At 42.4% G+C, this 18,121-nt stretch overlaps 1 protein-coding gene across 3 annotated transcripts in view; it reads right to left on the reverse strand.

Moving 5' to 3' along the window:
* DDI2 (DNA damage inducible 1 homolog 2) overlaps window positions 1-15,138 on the reverse strand; it is a 43,079-nt gene extending 27,941 nt beyond the window's left edge. For 2 of the 3 annotated variants that reach the window (XM_052653607.1, XM_052653609.1), the window contains exons 1-4: window positions 14,878-15,138; window positions 6,489-6,618; window positions 3,599-3,835; window positions 1,686-1,812 (exon numbers count right to left, since the gene is read on the reverse strand). In XM_052653607.1, coding sequence (XP_052509567.1) covers window positions 1,686-1,812; window positions 3,599-3,835; window positions 6,489-6,618; window positions 14,878-15,015 — 632 coding nt within the window. In that variant the 5' untranslated portion in view covers window positions 15,016-15,138. The remainder of the gene's footprint in view (window positions 1-1,685; window positions 1,813-3,598; window positions 3,836-6,488; window positions 6,619-14,877) is intronic. The other variant, XM_052653608.1, reaches the window with a different exon arrangement.
* Between the last annotated feature and the right edge of the window lie 2,983 nt (window positions 15,139-18,121).

Below are 18,121 nucleotides of genomic sequence, written 5' to 3' on the forward strand. Positions count from 1 at the left end.
TCGCTTCGCTGTACAGTGGAAACTAACACAACATTGTAAAGTAATTATACCCCGATTTAGACAAACCAACCAAACAAAAAAAAACCCTAAAATTAATTGTGCACTCCTAACTTTACATTGACTCCAACCAAGGTAACTTTCAACAAAAAACTGCCTGAAATAATACTCGTTACTTTGGCTACCCAAGGCTCTGTGTCACTTCACGTACACAAGGTTTTCTCCTTTAAAAGAATACATGCTTGGTCTCAGTTCCTCTACCTCCCCCTGGGAAGAAACATGAGCCGTATGAATGCGCCTCAATTCACTTCTCTTCCAACAGTTCCATGTCATGGTTTGGCTATGATGCTCCTTGCTCTCTGCCCTCACCCCCACTTTCCTGGCTTGAATGCAACTGTCCCCGAGAGGAGTTATGTTGGATTCCCTTACAGCTGCAATGTGGTCTAGTTCAGAAAACACAACTATCTCGCCATTTCTCTGCACAGATTTAATTCGTGAAATAATTGATAGTACCTGATACAATTAATGGGAACGTTTACACAAACAAGAACACAAGGGAATGGCTTAGGGCTGTCAACTGATTCTGGCATATTTACATTTCTTTGATTTCAAAGGTACTCAAAGAAAAAAGAAAACCTTTATTTGACTTCCAAGCTGACAATGACCAAGTCAGGCTTCTTTTAAGTAACCAAAGATGATGATCAGGCCCCTTAACAGTAGTCCTGTTACAGTTACACTGTTCTTAGTCATACTATGGCCTTCAATTAGCAATAAAAACTGAATCTGGGATGGGAGAAAGCAGCTGTTCTTTAATTTGAAGGGACTGACTGAACTGCATCCTGCTTGAGACCAGGAAGGGGACCAAGGTGGGCGTTAGCATCCTTGGGCCTTTTTAGGTCCCACACCTTAAGATGCTGATTCATCAGATTGGGGAGTAAAGCCCAGCACCTGTGTTTTTAAGAACCTCTCCTGTGACTTTAATGTTGCCCCAGATTAGAACCACAGCATCAGAGAATCTGGAGCTGGAGACGAGTCCTGCTGCCATTTTACCTGCTGAGGCCAGCAGGAGAACTGTGGAAGGAAAGAAGACGCAGGACAGTAAGGTTCCTCTTTGCACAGCTCTCTCTAATCCAATCACATCCAAGTCCTGGATTTAATCAGAGCTTGCGTGTTATGTTTGAGGAGCGCCCAGTGAGCTTGAGTAGCCAGCCCACTAATCTCACCAAACTGGGGACTTCTGCTCAGCCCTGGGAGCATAAACCTGGAGCTGCCTTAATAACATGCTGTGGGTTAGTTGGGGAGTCTTTTTTTATGCTTTCAGTGCTGCGTGCAGCATGCAAGCTCTTAGTTCCTCGACCAGGGAATAAACCTGTGCCTCCTATGGCAGAAGTGCTGGGTCTTAACCACAGGACCTCTAGGAAAGTCTCCAAGTCAGGGAATCTTTTTTAAAATTTTAGAAGAGAAAGTCATGAAGTTAGGTAGCTGCACCTTTGTAATGTTGAATCAAAATGCGAGGAAAACAGGAGAGAGAATAAACCAGAAGACTGAACCTACTGTTTCAGTAGGTTTTACATAAATGCAAAATAAGGAATCCACTTCAAAGCAGATGCCCAAAGAATATAAGATCACCTGCAGTTTGGGAAATCTGGATCCTCTAAATCTTGCTCTTTGGGCAAAGGAGTTATTACCTTATATCTTCTTCTATCTTTGCCTGAGCTTCAAGATCAAAAGGGTCCGCAGAAAAGAGACGAATCCTTTCTTGCTCTCTCCGGGCTCGGTCCTGCTGCTGCTCCACCAGGACCCTAGAAAATCTCTCTGCAAGAATGGGGTGGGGGTGGTGGTGGTGATCTTAAGAATCATTATATTTTCTTTATTAGTACTTTTCCACATCAAACAATTTCTCAAGATACAACTGTAAAAGATGCAGAAAGGATGGCTAAAAATCGTTTAAGATGAGCAATTAACATTTACTTTCTATTCTTGGAGGCAAAGATTACTTTTTTACCTAAATTTAGTGTAAAGAAATAAAGCATTTGCAAACACCATCTCAGAGATGATGACTTTTCAATTTAAATCAGTGGAGAATAACCCTCAGTGTGGCAGACAGATGACCCTCCCCTCCCCTCTCTCCACTTTTATCATCCTGTTAGCTAGAAATAAAATAGAGCATTACCGTCCCTCTCTTCCTCTTCTAGTTTTGTCTCCTTTACAATACTCTCTGCTTTAAAGCAGATAAGTTATAAGCAAACTACTGTTAGCCTATCTGTATTACCTGATGGATTCTAAGCAGAAAAATCAGTAAAGAGAAAACACTGCTTGCGATAAGATGTATGTTACAAGAACCACCTTTATTTGATATTTCTTAGATGTGAGTACATTCAAATGCATAAATGTAAAAGTGCCATCATCATGGTCTTTGGCAATTAGATATGCTGCAAAAGAAATTAAAGAAACCAAGATAATGGTCATATGAACTAATACACACAGCATGGATGAATCTAAAAAACACTAAGTTGAGTGAAAGAAACTTGACACAAGGAAGAACATAAGATATGATTCCATTTATATCAAAACAAAAATTAGGCAAAAACTGACCCATGATAAGTATCAGAATAGAGGGAGCCGATAAGGGGTGGAAACTGACTTAGAAGAAAACATAATGGAGCTTTCAGGAGTGACAGAATGTTTTATATTTTGACTAGGGTGCTGGTTACCTTAATTTGTCAAAACTCAATCAACTGAATGCTTAAAATCTAAGTATTTCTTTATAGGGAAATATTACCTAAACTTTAAAAATGGTTATTGAGGAATAAGTCATTAAGTGTCTGTTTGTTCTAAAATTTAATCAGTAGGGTTTCACAAACCCAGAAGTAAAACTGGAGAAATCTACAGAGAAAACTGTCATAAAGATGACTAAAAATGAATGTTCTGTTAAATACAAGAATGGCTCAAATACAGCTCCAAATAAACTTTTGGACAGTTGGTGACAGCCCCACTATCGTTAAATTTGGGATGAATGGGAATAAAGGGGTTGCATTCTGCCATACAGGCTGATGCACTGGACCTGTTTTCCTGGAACTAAAATCATTTCATCTGGCATCAGCTGGTTAACTGGTACTCTCTTTAACTGAGGGTCTAACAAAACAGACCGAAATACCAGTACCTGGCTATTAAAAATAGTGTCTGCAAAACAAACAAACAAACAAAAAACCCATACAAAAACAAACTAAAATCTCTTGAATCACTATGCTGTACACCTGAAACTAAAGCAATATTGTAAGTCACTTATTCTTCAATTAAAAAAGATCTGTACCTGGGTTATATGCTGCTGAAATAATTAGGGGGGAAAAAAAAAAGAGGAACAAAGGGGACTGGTTGAGTGGGATTTCAGAATTCTAGAGATCCCTAAAGTTCTGTCACTATTGCCAACTAACCAGTCTTTGACATCAGCACTAGTTTACCTCTCACAGACCAACTGATATGTTCAAGAAGTCATGTGACTCAGTGGGCTGAACACACCAGTTGCCTGAATTTCTCCCCATTTGCTGTGAAACTATTCGCCTCAGGTCAGCTTGATGGCCTTCCAATTTTATAAGCTTACCAAGATCTCCACTGAGCAGAGCGTCTGCCAAGGGTGGATTGCGTTCCTTCAGCAAGGACAGCTCATGGGGGTTGGCCAGCAACATGTCTCGGAGCAAGGCTGGATTGTCCAAGCCCTGAGGAGATGAAGCTATTTCTCCAGGAGCTGAGTGGGACTGCTGCACTCCTGGTGGCTGGCGCTGCCGGGTGTTTGACGTGCCAGGCACAGCTATGCTACGGAAGTCTATTCGGGGTAAGTCTGTTGGGGAGAATTGATTCAAAGTTTACTTCAAATGACTCCATAAGAACAAGTATTTGAAGGAAGCAGCCAATTTGCAAATACGTGGTATGTATTAGTAGTAGATGGTAACCAAAGACATTCTGAATGCCCTTTCCCTGGTTATTTCTCATGCTGACTTTGAATATAAACACTGCAGTCCAAGAGTGAACAGGTAGGAAAGAATAGAAAGAGAAAAACAGGGGTTTGGGAGGCGGTAGGGATAAGGAGACAATGGTAATAATCTCAAATTTGGGGTTGATAAAATATCCCAGGATAGTAAGTTTTTACTTACTCATGTATTAAAACATAAAGAAAAAAATAAAAAATCAAAGTCAGTCTCAAATATAGCCACATAAATCTGAATGCTCTTCAGCTCTTAGGTCTTAAGAAAAATCCTAGTCTGCTTTGACATATGCTTCAAAAAGCCCTGACATCCTGGGTAAAGAATACTATATATATCAAATGAATGTTAGATGTGAACTTCTACAAGTATGTGCTACACATATTAGTGCTTTGAATTTATGCTTTCATCTGTGCATCACTGCTAACTCTTCTCATACCCTGGGGAGCCAGTGGGTGTAATCATTTCACAGAAGAGAAAAAAAGAAGAGGAACCGCAAAGGTTCTCAGTGCTGAGCACACCAAAAGATTTCACAGGTTCACAGCCCACATCCCAGGTTCCACACTCCAGGGTGAGCTGACCTTATTAAAATGAAAGAAAAATAAAAGGGAGCTTTACCCAAAGGACCCACATATTGTATGATTCCATTTGTGACATGTCCAGAATAGGGAAATACAGAGACAGAAGGTAGATTGATGGGTGCTGAGGGCCAGGATGTGTGAAGGCAGATGGGGAATGACTGCTAATGGGTACACAGTTTTTTGTAAAAATGATGAAAATGTGCTAAAACTGATCATAGTGATGGATGCATAATTCTGAATATACTAAAAATCATGAATTGCACCCTTTACACCCGTGAACTGTGTGGTAGTGAATGATATCTCAATACAGCTGCTATAGGAAAAAAAAAAAAAAAGAGCTGTATTATTAAATAGGGAAAAGAAAACAAACACAGAACCCAAGTATGTAGCCAGAATAATGGGCTAAGACTGAGTGAACCCACATTTCTTCAACCCTAAATTTTATCTGATGACTGTACCTGTTCCAAGCCTGGGGCTGTCCTGAAGACTTTTGGACCGCAACTAGAAAAAGGGAATGCTTACACCCATGCATAAAGTTTCAGCCTCTTAGCATGGGTTCAACTAGGCACTTTTTGTCAAACAAACCTCAGTGGGCAGTGTGTGCGCGTGTATGTATATATGCACATGAACTCTAAGCCAGTGAAAAAAGTGAAGTGAGTAAGATGATCTTTGTGCAGTAGCTAATCTAGGTCAACCAGCAAAACATATATGGTTGGGTGGGTCCTCCTTATGGGCTGAGAAATTTTCATCTCAACTCTGTTATCTCGAGAGTCCACTCACTTCAGAATAATTTTGAAAAAACCTGTCTACGTCATAGACCAGACTGCCTCCCCTCCCCCATCTAGTGGCTTCTCTTGATCCTGTGGCACAGTCAGGGAAAAAAAAAAAAACCAAAACAGTGAATCTCCAGAACTAACAATTTCACCAAATTGACCAGACGAAGACTTGGGTTTGATTGATGGGCGTATCTCAATCACTTCTCTTTCTAAAGTTTAACAGTAACCCCCAGGGAATAACATAATTCAGAAATGAAAGGAACAGGACTTGATGGTCTCTCATAGCTCCAGTTTCAGGCTGGATGGAAGCACTGTGTTCTAAACTGGAGTTTTTCATCACCCAGACACCTAAACTTCTTTGAGAATCTGAAGCAAGCTATGGACCATCTCCTCATCAAATGCACAGATACACACACAACTCTGCACACTATTTAAAGGACATGGAAACTTCCTAATTCTCAATGCACAGATTCTAGATGTAGTGTCTAAAACAAGTAACAGTTTCTTTTTCATGATTAACGTGGGAAAAAAACAGAACTTGGTGGTCCAACTGCTTAATGTTCATAAGGCTCAGAGTAATGGGGAAAACACCAAGTTTTAAATCCTGTGCTGTCACTTACTAGCTATGCAACTTTGGAAATGATTATTTAAAAATCAGGGCTTCATCTGCTAATGGTTAAGAAACTGTCAAGAGATATCTTTTCTCCTATTACAGTTATGGGATGAAATGCAGGTGCAAGTGGCTGGCTGACTGTAAAATGCTCAGCAAAGGCCTATCACTGACGGCCAAACACAAAGCAGCAAAAGTCAGCCATGAAGCACAGGCACCTGTGGCCTCTCAAGTCCTTCTCCGGGATAAAATGATGGCTGATAACAACAGAACCTAACATTTACCAAGAAGGCTTGCTCTGTGCTGAAGGTTTCACATGCATTACTCTCCCATCAACTCTAGGAGTTGTGGTTAACTACAGCACCCATCTTACAGGTGAGGAAATGGACTCAGAGAAGTTAACTTGTCCAAAGCTACCCAGCAAGCAAGCAGCACAGTCAGGATTTGTATCCTTGTAGTCTGAATCCAAGGCGAATCCAAGACTTGGAACTATGCTATCCACTAACACTTGCCAGGGCTGTGAAATCATTACAAGCTGCCTTACTTGGGAACTGCACTGAAGGTCGAGGGTCTGCATTCTCCTTCTGTCGTAAAATCACAACGTCGCCATCCTTTAAGCCGTAAGACGCCAGTGATCTGTGGTTGTCTGTGAGAGGCCTTTCAGCGTAGACAATCTACAACCAGAAAAGATTTGAACAGTATAAAGCGCTGAGAAGTAACACAGCACAGAACAGAAAGACCACAGTTTTCATCTTCACTGGAGAATGTCACTCCCTGCTCAAACCCTCCAGCCATTTCCCATCACACTTAGAATAAAAGCTAAAATCCTTCCCGTAAAGGCCCAAACAGTTTGGTCCCTGGCTCCCCCACGACCTCATCTCATACCATGATTACTGTTCCTCAAACAACACCGGCAAGTTCCCCCTCAAGGCTGTTTCACTTGTTGTTCTCTTTACCTGAGGAATGTTCTTTCCCAGGTTTTTTTTTTTTTAAGGTTTCTGATCAAACATTACCCCTTCAGAGTCCTTCCCTAATGACCCTACTTAAAACACACCCTCACTTCCCATATTATATACTTATTTCTTTATGGTCTCTCTGCCCCATGAAAAAGTAAGATACTCTGAGGACAAGAACTTTGCTTTTTTCACCATATCCAAAATGCCTAGAACAGGGGAATGGTAGAGGAATAATGCCCAAGTATTGGCTGAATTAAGGACAAATGGATCTAAAGGAGGTAGACAATTTTAGATATAATATTTAGCAGAGAGGGAAATGGGAATAATTTGTTCTGGGGATAACTACAGTACTATTAAATAATATGTTTACTCCCCATCCACAAGTTTTAGTGAGATATAATTGACATACAATATTGTAATAGTTTTGGTTGTACACCATGATAATTTGATACACATATGTAATGTAAAATGATCACCATATATTTTGTTAACGTCTGTTACCTCACAGAGTTATAAAAATTGTCTTTTTGTGATGAGCACTTTTAAGATCTACCCTTAGCAACTTTCAAAAACATGATACAGCATTAATTCCAGTCACCTGCAAGACATGACATCCCCATGTGTCCATTTCTTTTTTTTTTATTTGGTTGTACTGGGTCTTAGTTGCAGCACCAATAGGATCTAGTTCCCTGACCAAGGACTGAAGTCAGGCCTCCTACTCTGGGAGTCTTAGCCACTGGACCACCTGTGAAGTACCCCTCCTGTGTCCACCTTTAAATCCTCTCCCACTTTGGCAAGTCTGAGAGGTTCCAAATAGTAAGTTCTTCCTTCTCCTCAATCATCCTCAAATTTTTATCATTCTTATGTTTATGAGTAGAAGATAAAAGCGGAACAAATTCAGAAAAGCACAATTAAACACAGATGGAAAAAAGGATCAGGGATGTACAATAATAAAAATATTTGTATGATGTGCAATCAAACACTGGAGAAAGCCTGAGAGCACAAAAACATGAAACAACGGGCTGTGAAAAGAACAAGAGATATACAATGGACACACTATGATTTCACCATGAAGGAACGTAAAAGCCTACCCTGCATTATGACCTACTCGGTAGAGAGGTGTTCAGAATAAACAGAGGCTCTGGTTTTCTCGCTAATGATTCACCTTCCATGCTGCTGCTAAGTCACTTCAGTCGTGTCTGACTCTGTGCGACCCTACAGATGGCAGCATGAGGCCACTGGTAAACTGAGGAACCTGAGTTCTGTCCTGACTCTGATGAGGCTCCCACCACTCAACTGGTCTGGGCTTCACATTTTTCATTTGTCAAGTATGTAGCTGGGGCTAGATAATCATACCTACGCACAGCTGTCCCTTCCCCATCTTTCTGCTATACTACCATTCTACAATGTTTCCTCACATGTCCTCATAGCTCTCACAGCAAAACTGCCTGACACAGAACCTGAAAAATAGAGGATTTAAATGGAAAAAAAAAAATGATCTGCCATATCTGCTCTCAGAATCTGCACTTACATAAGCAACAGAAGAAGAAACTGAATTTAGTCACTTCCAAAATCAAATACTTCCGGGGTTGAGCCAAAAAAAAGGATTTGCAGAGTCTGTAGCTTGAATTCTATTTTATAAGTTCTGTACAGGACTAGAGAAAGTATTGTTAGTTCTTACCCTCATCTGCAAAGTTACAACATGTTACAACAGATTGCAACTGTTATTCTATCAACCTATTCACACTCCCTTACTTAATAAGCACCTTGTGTACTGCGCTCAGTCGCTCAGTGGTGTCCATAGCCCTCAGGCTTCTCTATCCAGGCAAGAATACTAGAGCAGGATGCCATTTCCTACTCCAGGGGATCTTCTCGACCCAGAGATCGAACCCACGTCTTTCGTCTCCTGCACTGGGAGGTGGATTCTCTACTACTGAGCCACCTGGTAAGCCCACTTAAGCTTGTATCTCATAGTAAAAGTACACCAGAATCAACACAGATGGTTTGCAATACAATCTGAGAGTCATATTATAACTTCTGGGACTGCTTTAAAAACCACCACAAATCTGAAATGACAAGTGTCCTGGGTTGAGGTGTGCAGCAAGAAGCTTACCAAGAGAAATGTTACGCAGCCAGCTCCAACAGAGGGGCTTCAACTTCGTGAAGCAACCAGGAGGTACCAGTGGCCTAAGGCCTATTGGGTAAGAAAGTCAATTTTCCAGGGTCAGAAATTCAACCACCAGTATATTTAGAGACACGTGATCAGTCAACAGGTTCTAAGTGCACTTTTTATAAAAGAACATTTACTTATCTACTCAAAGAAACTCAGGAGAATCTGAATGCTCCATTCCACAGATGATTGGATTTTCTTCAGGCTGTAAATACTCCATGGAAAGCCATATTAAAACAGCAAACAGCTATCACTGGGTGAGCTCCTACCTGAGCCAGCATCTTACTAGGTTCTCACAGTTTTTCACCTAATCCTCGTATTCTCTTGTCTAAGTCTCACAACCATCTTATGAAACAGACATTAACTGTCCCATCTGATATACAGTTAAGTGACCTGACGCTCCAAGGCTATTAAGAGAACTGGGACTGGGACCACATCTGCCTGACTTTACAGCCACACTCTTTCCTAGAACCACACACAACTTTCCCAAACAGAAGTCCAACATGGCCTGGTGAATTAGCTGGGTGACCTTTCCAAGGGCTATTAAGGCACCCATCACCACTGAAGGTGGCTCAGTGGTAAACAATCTGCCTGCCCACACAGAGATAAAGGAGATGCAGGTTTAATCCCTTGGTTGGGAAGATCTCCTGAAGGAGGAAACGGCAGCCACTCCGGAATTCTTGCCTGGGAAATCCCACGGACAGAGGAATATGGCGGGCCACAGTCCATGGAGTTGCAAAGAGTCGGACACGACTGAGCACGTACACATGCACCACTAAAGGCCTCTACTCACCAGGGGATCAAAACACGTCCACTGTCCAATGCACCCCTTGCCCTGAACAGGAAGAAAGGAGCATTGGCAACTCCTCACTCTTTGGATTCCCATTTTACAGATGCCATACATCAATCCATCACTGTTCAGCTAAACAGTTTTTCCTCAGTGGACAACATAATTTAAGAAGCAGGTAGCCTAATCTAACAATAAAAATGTAAGATCCAGGTAGTCACTACCCTCAACCGTGTACATGAAATATGGAAGACTGCTATCTGCTCCAATTTCCTGAAAACACTAGACTGGAGAATGTGGGTAAGGAGCAAACATTCTTCATACTGACAAAGCAGCAGATGCATACCATTCTAGTCCAAGGGCACAGATGAGATAGTAGCTCAGCTGAAATTATAACTGCCACAGAAAACTTTTGTTGTTATTATTGTTGTTAAAACAGGTTTAAGAATCTAAGAAACAATTATTCTGCAACAGATGTCCCAGAATAAGTCTGAATGATTTTTCAACTTAATATGAGACTCCAGGAGATAAATGGTTTCAAATTTCTAGCAGTCAAAACAAGTTTTGATAATGGCACTGGTGATGCTTTCTACCATTCATAATATGCAGCTCCAAGATTATAAGGCTCAAAATTCAAGTTTTGCCATTTGTAAGAACATACAACAGAAAAATGTATACAGCTACAAGCCTTAATCTCCAAAAGTGGCACAACTCTTAGTACTTACTTCAGTGTAGACACCCTGGAGATTGAATTCTCATCTTAGCCAACATTCAGTGATAGACTAATTAATATGACTCCAGAACCTTTAAGTAAGATGTCAACAGTTTCCAGGTCTCTGAATGAGCGACTTCAATCAATCAACAGGTATCATAACAATACATTTCTAGCACTAAGGATCATAAAACAGCCACAAAACCCTTAGAATCAAATTTGAACAGCTTCATAACAGTATCTATCATTAACTGAAAATGCACTATATACCAAGTGATCTACACATACTATCCAATGTTAACAGTCAGCTTGACTTTTACAACCGTTCTGGAAGATAATTTGGCAACAGTTACTACAAGCCTCTCAAAAATCTGGCAATTTCATATCTAAGAATTTATCCTAAGAAAACAAACAGAAATGGGGACAAAGCCTTAAGTATAAAGGTATCCATGGAAATGTTATTCAAAACTGGTTCCAAATGCCCACAACTAAAATGCCCAGCAATAGGGCATTAAATAAATACATACAATATGAAGTAAATGTAATACATCTACATGATGATAAATTATGTGGCCATTAAAATGATAAACTGTGAGGATTTGAATGTTAATGGGAGGGGCTTCCCTGGCATTCTAGTGGTTAAGACCCTGAGCTTAGGGGGCACAGATTCAATTCCTGGTTGTGAAACTAAGACGTTTACATGCTGTGCAGCGCAGTCAAAAAAAAATGAAAGAAAAAAAATTGAACTGTTACGGGAAAATGTTGACAATGTACTTTGACTAAACAAAGTAAGGGATGAAACTGTTTACTATAGTTCAGGGCACATGTTTAAAAGATATATTTTAACTATATAAGAAAAAAGCTTAGGGAAAAAATATACCAAGATGTAAACTGCAGCTGAGTTATAAAGTAATAAATAATAGTGTTCTTCTTCCTCCTTTTGTATATGTTACAAGTTTTCTGTAATGAACATGTAGTATTTAACAGAAAAGAAATATATGAAAACTACCTGTGAAAACAAGCATGCCAAAATCAGCTACAAAAGCAATTTTCAGTTTCTATTGGTTTAAAATAGTGTTTTACAAACCACAGAACACGCTGTGTGCAGCTTCATTTCTAGGATCATACAGTTACTGCTATTATTTGGTATCTAAATATACTTTCATCTGAGAGTACTTACACACCTTGCACTTTTTTTTTGTTAACCACATGCCACCTACAGGGGTAAATTATAACAATGTTTCAAAAATGCAAAGATATTAATTCCAAGTGAAGTTGCTGCTGCTGCTAAGTCACTTCAGTAGTGTCTGACTCTGTGGGATCCCAGAGACGGCAGCCCACCAGACTCCCCCGTCCCTGGGATTCTCCAGGCAAGAACACTGGAGTGGGTTGCCATTTCCTTCTCCAATGAATGAAAGTGAAAAGTCAAAGTGAAGCGGCTCAGTCGTGCCCGACTCCAAGCGACCCCATGGACTGCAGCCTACCAGGCTCCTCCGTCCATGGGATTTTCCAGGCAAGAGTACTAAGTTCCTATAATTGTTTGAAATTTCTCCAGCCAAGTCTGCATCAAAGCATCAAACAGGGCCATGCCTGACTTCTAAGCCCACACTTGTGTTAAGAGATGGAACATGCCCAGCTTTAATCACATGTACAAGGAGAGATTGTGTCTATTCTAAATGTGTTATCACTGCATTATAACTACTACAATGACTAGCGCTGTTAAAAAATTAACACCTTTTCCCATTGTACCCTCATGCACAATCCATGCCAATCTTGAAAAACTGAATTATAAACCAGTGATCCTTAATGTGGTTCACACATTCAAGACAGTTCTTCAAGGATGCAGGAAGAAAATAGAAAATATTAGAATTTTCATTTCCATTTTAGTTCATCCTTCCTTAAATTCTATCCTGGGTCTGTTTATACTGTACCTAAGGTATTACTTCATGTATATAACTGATGTTTACAGCTATTATATATCCATACATGTAATATACATGAATTTATATTATGCATATACCACTAGCTCATATATATTAATTATACGTATCACAAAGATGAATATTTCAAAACATTTTACTTAGAAGAATACATAAGCAAAAAAGTTTGCAGACCAGTGGTCTGAAAACACAGTGACAGGAAGAAATAGGAACAGTCACAAGAAAAAAAAATTCCCTTTAGAAACGGCATCAGAAATGGAGGTGAAGGAATGAGAACAGAGAAGGTAAATAAGAACAGTAAAGGTAAAGAGACCAGGAGAACTTTGAGAGGGAGGAGGGGGAGGTGAGTAACAGGGGAGAACCCTGGGAGGTAAAGGAATGGAAGGGAATACGCCAATTAAGTGAAAACGACATATATGTGTATTAAAACTACAATGATGTTTACTATTATGATTTTGCAAAAGGAAATGACTCAAGTGTCTAGGGTGGATCCTGTTCCTGCCTGATGGGCAAGCAACTGAAAGACAGCCGACCACCAGACATCCTAAAATAGACACTGTGTTAGGTTACAACGGAGCCAACAGAAGAAACTTGAAAAACAGGAGTTGTTTACTGGCTCCGTCAGGCAGGCTTAACACACGTCAGAGCCCAGGGTTCCATATGCTAATTTGGCTTGGGAAGGAAGTAAACGCCAAAACACTGATGAATAAGAAAGAATTTGGAGTTAGCCTAAGTGTTCAATTAGTAAGGTATTCGAACCTGCCACGCTGGCAGGACAGTGCGTGCCTTGACCATACAATTAATCGTCTTTCACTCTGACACTCTTTATTTACGTTTTTGGCTACAGCAATTTCAAAAAGTGCAGGAATACAGAAATCACAATCTTCGTCTTCACTCAAGCCCAACAACAAAATCAATTTACATTTTTTTAGTCCACTTACCAACTGGTGATTGTAAGCAGGGTAAGAGAACTGCCAGAGGGGGAAGAGAACAACTGAAAAAGCCACCTTCAAAAATCTGAGTTGATTTTCCCTCCCCACTTAAACTGTTGTTTTGTAGCTCTGTATCTGAGGGATTCATAGACAGGAACCGGATCCTGAGTTTTTCTGGATGCCTTTATAGAAGTTCCAAGAAATCCCTTTTACCAATATCCTTGTATATTTTGCCAGAATGTCAATTTGAGTGACACCCTGTGACCCAAAATAAAGTCTTTCCTGATACTCAGCTTATGCCAACATTCTAAAGTTCAAAGTGCAAAGGAATCATACTTACTTCCAAACAAAATATCGACACATTTGTTTACCATAACACAGGGCAGAACAAGCTGTAATGAGGCAATAGTTTTTGGAACTATTTCATAACTGCAGTAGGAAATCAAGATTTACTTTCTGGGACCTTGGACGACTTCTATAATTTTATTAATGTTTAGACTATGTCCTTCAAAGTCCACTTATCAAGTCAGGATTTAGACGTTTTAGTGTGAAGGCCACGGAGTTATAGTCATCAATTCTGTTTGGTAGCAGATCCCACACATTTTTTGAGAATAAATTACTTTGCTTACTTAAAATGTAGGAGCAGTCGAATTTCTTTCCAGCAGGGTTAAGGGAAATGAAACAACCCAATCACACTGAGGCCCATTTTAAAGCAAATATTCTCATAAAGTACTGAGCTTTGAACTCACCCAGATTCTGAACTGGGATGTAAAAGAAAGGGATCTTGACGCACTATGGGGGAAGAGACCAGAGAAATAGTTCAGGTGAACTAATAATTACTTTAAAAATAATAATTTAACCAGGACGCACGTGCCAGGGAAAAAGAGCATTTCCAAAGGCTTCAAAACAAGACGGTGCAAGTCTCAAACTTTTCCTTTCACTTAGAGCGTAAACCTTTATATTCAAAGGTAAATTAAGTTTACTTAGGCAGGAGCCCTCTCCAAAAAAGCAGGTGAACATTTACCACAGAGACCTAAACTGGTATTTCTGGTTGGGGAAGCAGGATGTATAAACTCTCGCAAAACTACGGCTTCTTCTTAGGTCTGCGATGACACCCCAAACTCAGGAAATTAGAGAAGGGGCCAAAGAGCCAAAAGGTGGGACGCGCCCCACAGTCCACACGCCTCTCAGGCTGCAGTGGGTGCGTATGCGGTCAGGTTCTCCGCTCCCTCCCCCAGCACCCCACCCCAAGCTCGGGGTGTGTGGGGGCAGCTACCGATTCCAGCTCTCTTCCGGATGCGGGGGTGGGCTGGGAATGGCCATCCTGCTTCCCCTCCACCCCCTCCCAATTCCTCACCAGCAGCAAAGGGAGGGCGTGAGGCCCCAAGGCGGGAGGGCTAGCTCCGCAAGGAGGCCCCGATCTCTGCCCAGCGTACCTGGCTCTCAGCCGCGGGAATGCCGGACTCGAGCTCACACAGAGCGCGGAAGTTGTGCAGCTCAAAGTCGGCGTCGACCTGGAGGGAAAAGGTCACCTCGGAGAGGTCCCTCCGCACACAGTACACGGTGAGCAGCATGGCCCGGGCCCGACCCAGCTCGGCTCGGCCCGGCCTCGGCGCGGAGCGACGGGGCGGCGGCGGGGCCTGGCTGGTGCTGCAGGCTGACGGCACGGGTTGCTCGCTCGCCCGCCCGCTCGCTCCTTCCCTCCCTCACACACGCTCAGTGACTCACTCCCTCCCGCCCTCACCAGCAAGCACGGCCGCCACCACCCGCCTGCGCCTCCGTCTGCCTGCCGGCCTGCCTCCCACCGCTGCCGCCAAGCGCGCCGGCCGCCCGGCGCCCCGCCCCGCCGCAACGCGGAGGCCGTAAAGCCCGCCTGGCCCGCTCCGCCTTCGCGGCGTAGCGAAGGGGCGGGGCTGGGAAGGGGAGGCGGGAAGCAGGAAAGGGTTGGAGGGGGTGGTGGGAGGAGAGATGGAAGAAGGGGGAGGGCACGGAAAGGGATGAGCAGAAAAGAAAAACTGTTCATCGCTTGACCTAGAAGGTAACGTCTGTGGAGGACTCCAGAATTTCATTTATTCATCCAACAGGCATTTATTGAGTGCCAGTTGGCAAATATCCACGTGGGTACAGAAATGCGTAAAAAGAAAAGCCTTTGCCCTTAAGGAACTCTCAAGCTGATAATGGAGACTGACAACCAAGCAGATAGGTTTAAGACATATTTTCCAGCATAGAATTTGAGGCTCAGGGAGCTTGCTTTTCTTCTGAAGATAATGATTAGGGTTAAAACCAAAATTATTACCCTAACTAGTGTATAGGACCCCAGCTCACTGGCCCCGGCCTTCCCCTTCAGCCCTGCCTCCTGAGCCCCTTCTGCACTCTTCCCTCCTGCCACACTGACTTTCAGTTCCTCCTAGGCTCCGTCTCCCTGCCTCGTGAATAGTTTTCCTTCTATTCACCAGGACTGTCTCTTTGGCTGGCAAATCCCAGCACCACTGCAGTAACTTTATTGGGCACAAGTTAGAATCCACTGGATAAAATATGTGCTACTTTAATGGCCTACTTAAGGCCACATAACTGATGAGAAGTAGAAGCCCAAAACATGAGGATGAGTCAGAATACCGAAACAGAAAGAGGAAGACACAATGTATGTAAGATTGGCATCTCCCCATTTACCCCACCACTCCCCATGGAGTAGGAACAGGCTCTTCTGTTATGAAGAAAGGGAAGAGGGATCATGATGGCTATGGATGCAGGTAAGTGTGGATAGATTGGGAGGCAAGAAAGTAAGTGAAGACCAGCTGTAGATGGTTCTCTGTAAAGGAGGAGGACGGTTATCTGTGGAAAATAAAGACAGAAGGTGGAAGAAGTGGGTGGGGTGAAGAAGAGTGGTCCTTATTGTTATGCTCAGAGTCCGAGTCCCCAAAACTGAGAGAATAAGACGTCCACAACAATGCAAAAGCATGAAGGGTTTTATTTCTAGCTCGAGCTAGGGCTCCTGCCACATCCAACGCAGTGGAGTGGAGCAAGGAGCCCTGAGCCCAGATTTACAGCAGTATTTATAGGTTTTAGAACAGAGCGTTGGCAAGGGCTGATTGGCTGCAGGAGTTTCCTAGTATTTACTAATTGGCTAATCTTTATTGGCTGCAGGGGTTTCCTGGTATTTACTAATTGGCTATTGGCTGCAGGGGGATGTCTTTTACATCCTGATAAACTCAAACCAGGTTAAGAGGAGTATGCTGATTAGACAAGTCCTGGCATCCGCGGGATGACCTCACTGGGCAATGACTCAGCCTTTCCCGTGAGTCCTACCTTAGTCCCTGAAGCCTATCATGGCATTTGTTAGGTCCCAACACTTATCAGCTACAGAAAGCTTATCAATGACTTAAACAAGTGAGTTCAGTTCAGTTCAGTCGCTCAGTCGTGTCCGACTCTTTGCGACCCCATGAATCGCAGCACGCCAGGCCTCCCTGTCCATCACCAACTCCCAGAGTTCCCTCGGACTCGCGTCCATCGAGTCTGTGATGCTATCCAGCCATCTCATCCTCGGTCGTCCCCTTCTTCTCCTGCCCCCAATCCCTCCCAGCATCAGAGTCTTTTCCAGTGAGTCAACTCTTCGCATGAGGTGGCCAAAGTACTGGAGTTTCAGCTTCAGCATCATTCCTTCCAAAGAACACCCAGGGCTGATCTCCTTCAGAATGGACTGGTTGGATCTCCTTGCAGTCCAAGGGACTCTCAAGAGTCTTCTCCAACACCACAGTTCAAACACATCAATTCTTCGGTGCTCAGCTTTCTTCACAGTCCGGCTCTCACATCCATACATGACCACTGGGAAAACCATAGCCTTGACTAGATGGACCTTAGTCGGCAAAGTAATGTCTCTGCTTTTGAATATACTATCTAGGTTGGTCATAACTTTTCTTCCAAGGAGTAAGCGTCTTTTAATTTCATGGCTGCAGTCACCATCTGCAGTGATTTTGGAGCCCCCAAAAATAAAGTCTGACACTGTTTCCAGCATTTCTCATGATGTATTCTGCATATAAGTTAAATAAGCAGGGTGATAATATACAGCCTTGACATATTCCTTTCCTGACTTGGAACCAGTCTGTTGTCCCATGTCCAGTCCTAACTGTTGCCTCCTGACCCACATACAGATTTCTCCGGAGACAGGTCAAGTGGTCTGGCATTCCCATCTCTTGAAGAATTTTCCACAGTTTGTTGTGATCCACACAGTCAAAGGCTCTGGCCTAGTCAAAAAAACAGATGTAGATGTTTTTCTGGAACTCGCTTGCTTTTTCTATGATCCAACGGATGTTGGCAATTTAATCTCTGGTTCCTCTGCCTTTTCTAAATCCAGCTTGAACATCTTGAAGTTCATGGTTCACGAACTGTTGAAGCCTGGCTTGGAGAATTTTGAACATTACTTTGCTAGGGTGTGAGATGAGTGCAATTGTGTGGTAGTTTGAGCATTCTTTGGCATTGCCTTCCTTTGGGATTGAAATGAAAACTGACCTTTTCCAGAAAGTCCTGTGGCCACCGCTGAGTTTTCCAAATTTGCTGGCATATTGAGTGCAGCACTTTCACAGCATCATCTTTTAGAATTTGAAATAGCTCCACTGGAATTCCATAACCTCCACTGCTGCTGCTGCTAACCTCCACTAGCTTTGTTCATAGTGATGCTTCCTA

The sequence above is a fragment of the Budorcas taxicolor genome, chromosome 16, assembly GCF_023091745.1.
Source record: "Budorcas taxicolor isolate Tak-1 chromosome 16, Takin1.1, whole genome shotgun sequence".
Classification (NCBI taxonomy): domain Eukaryota; kingdom Metazoa; phylum Chordata; class Mammalia; order Artiodactyla; family Bovidae; genus Budorcas; species Budorcas taxicolor.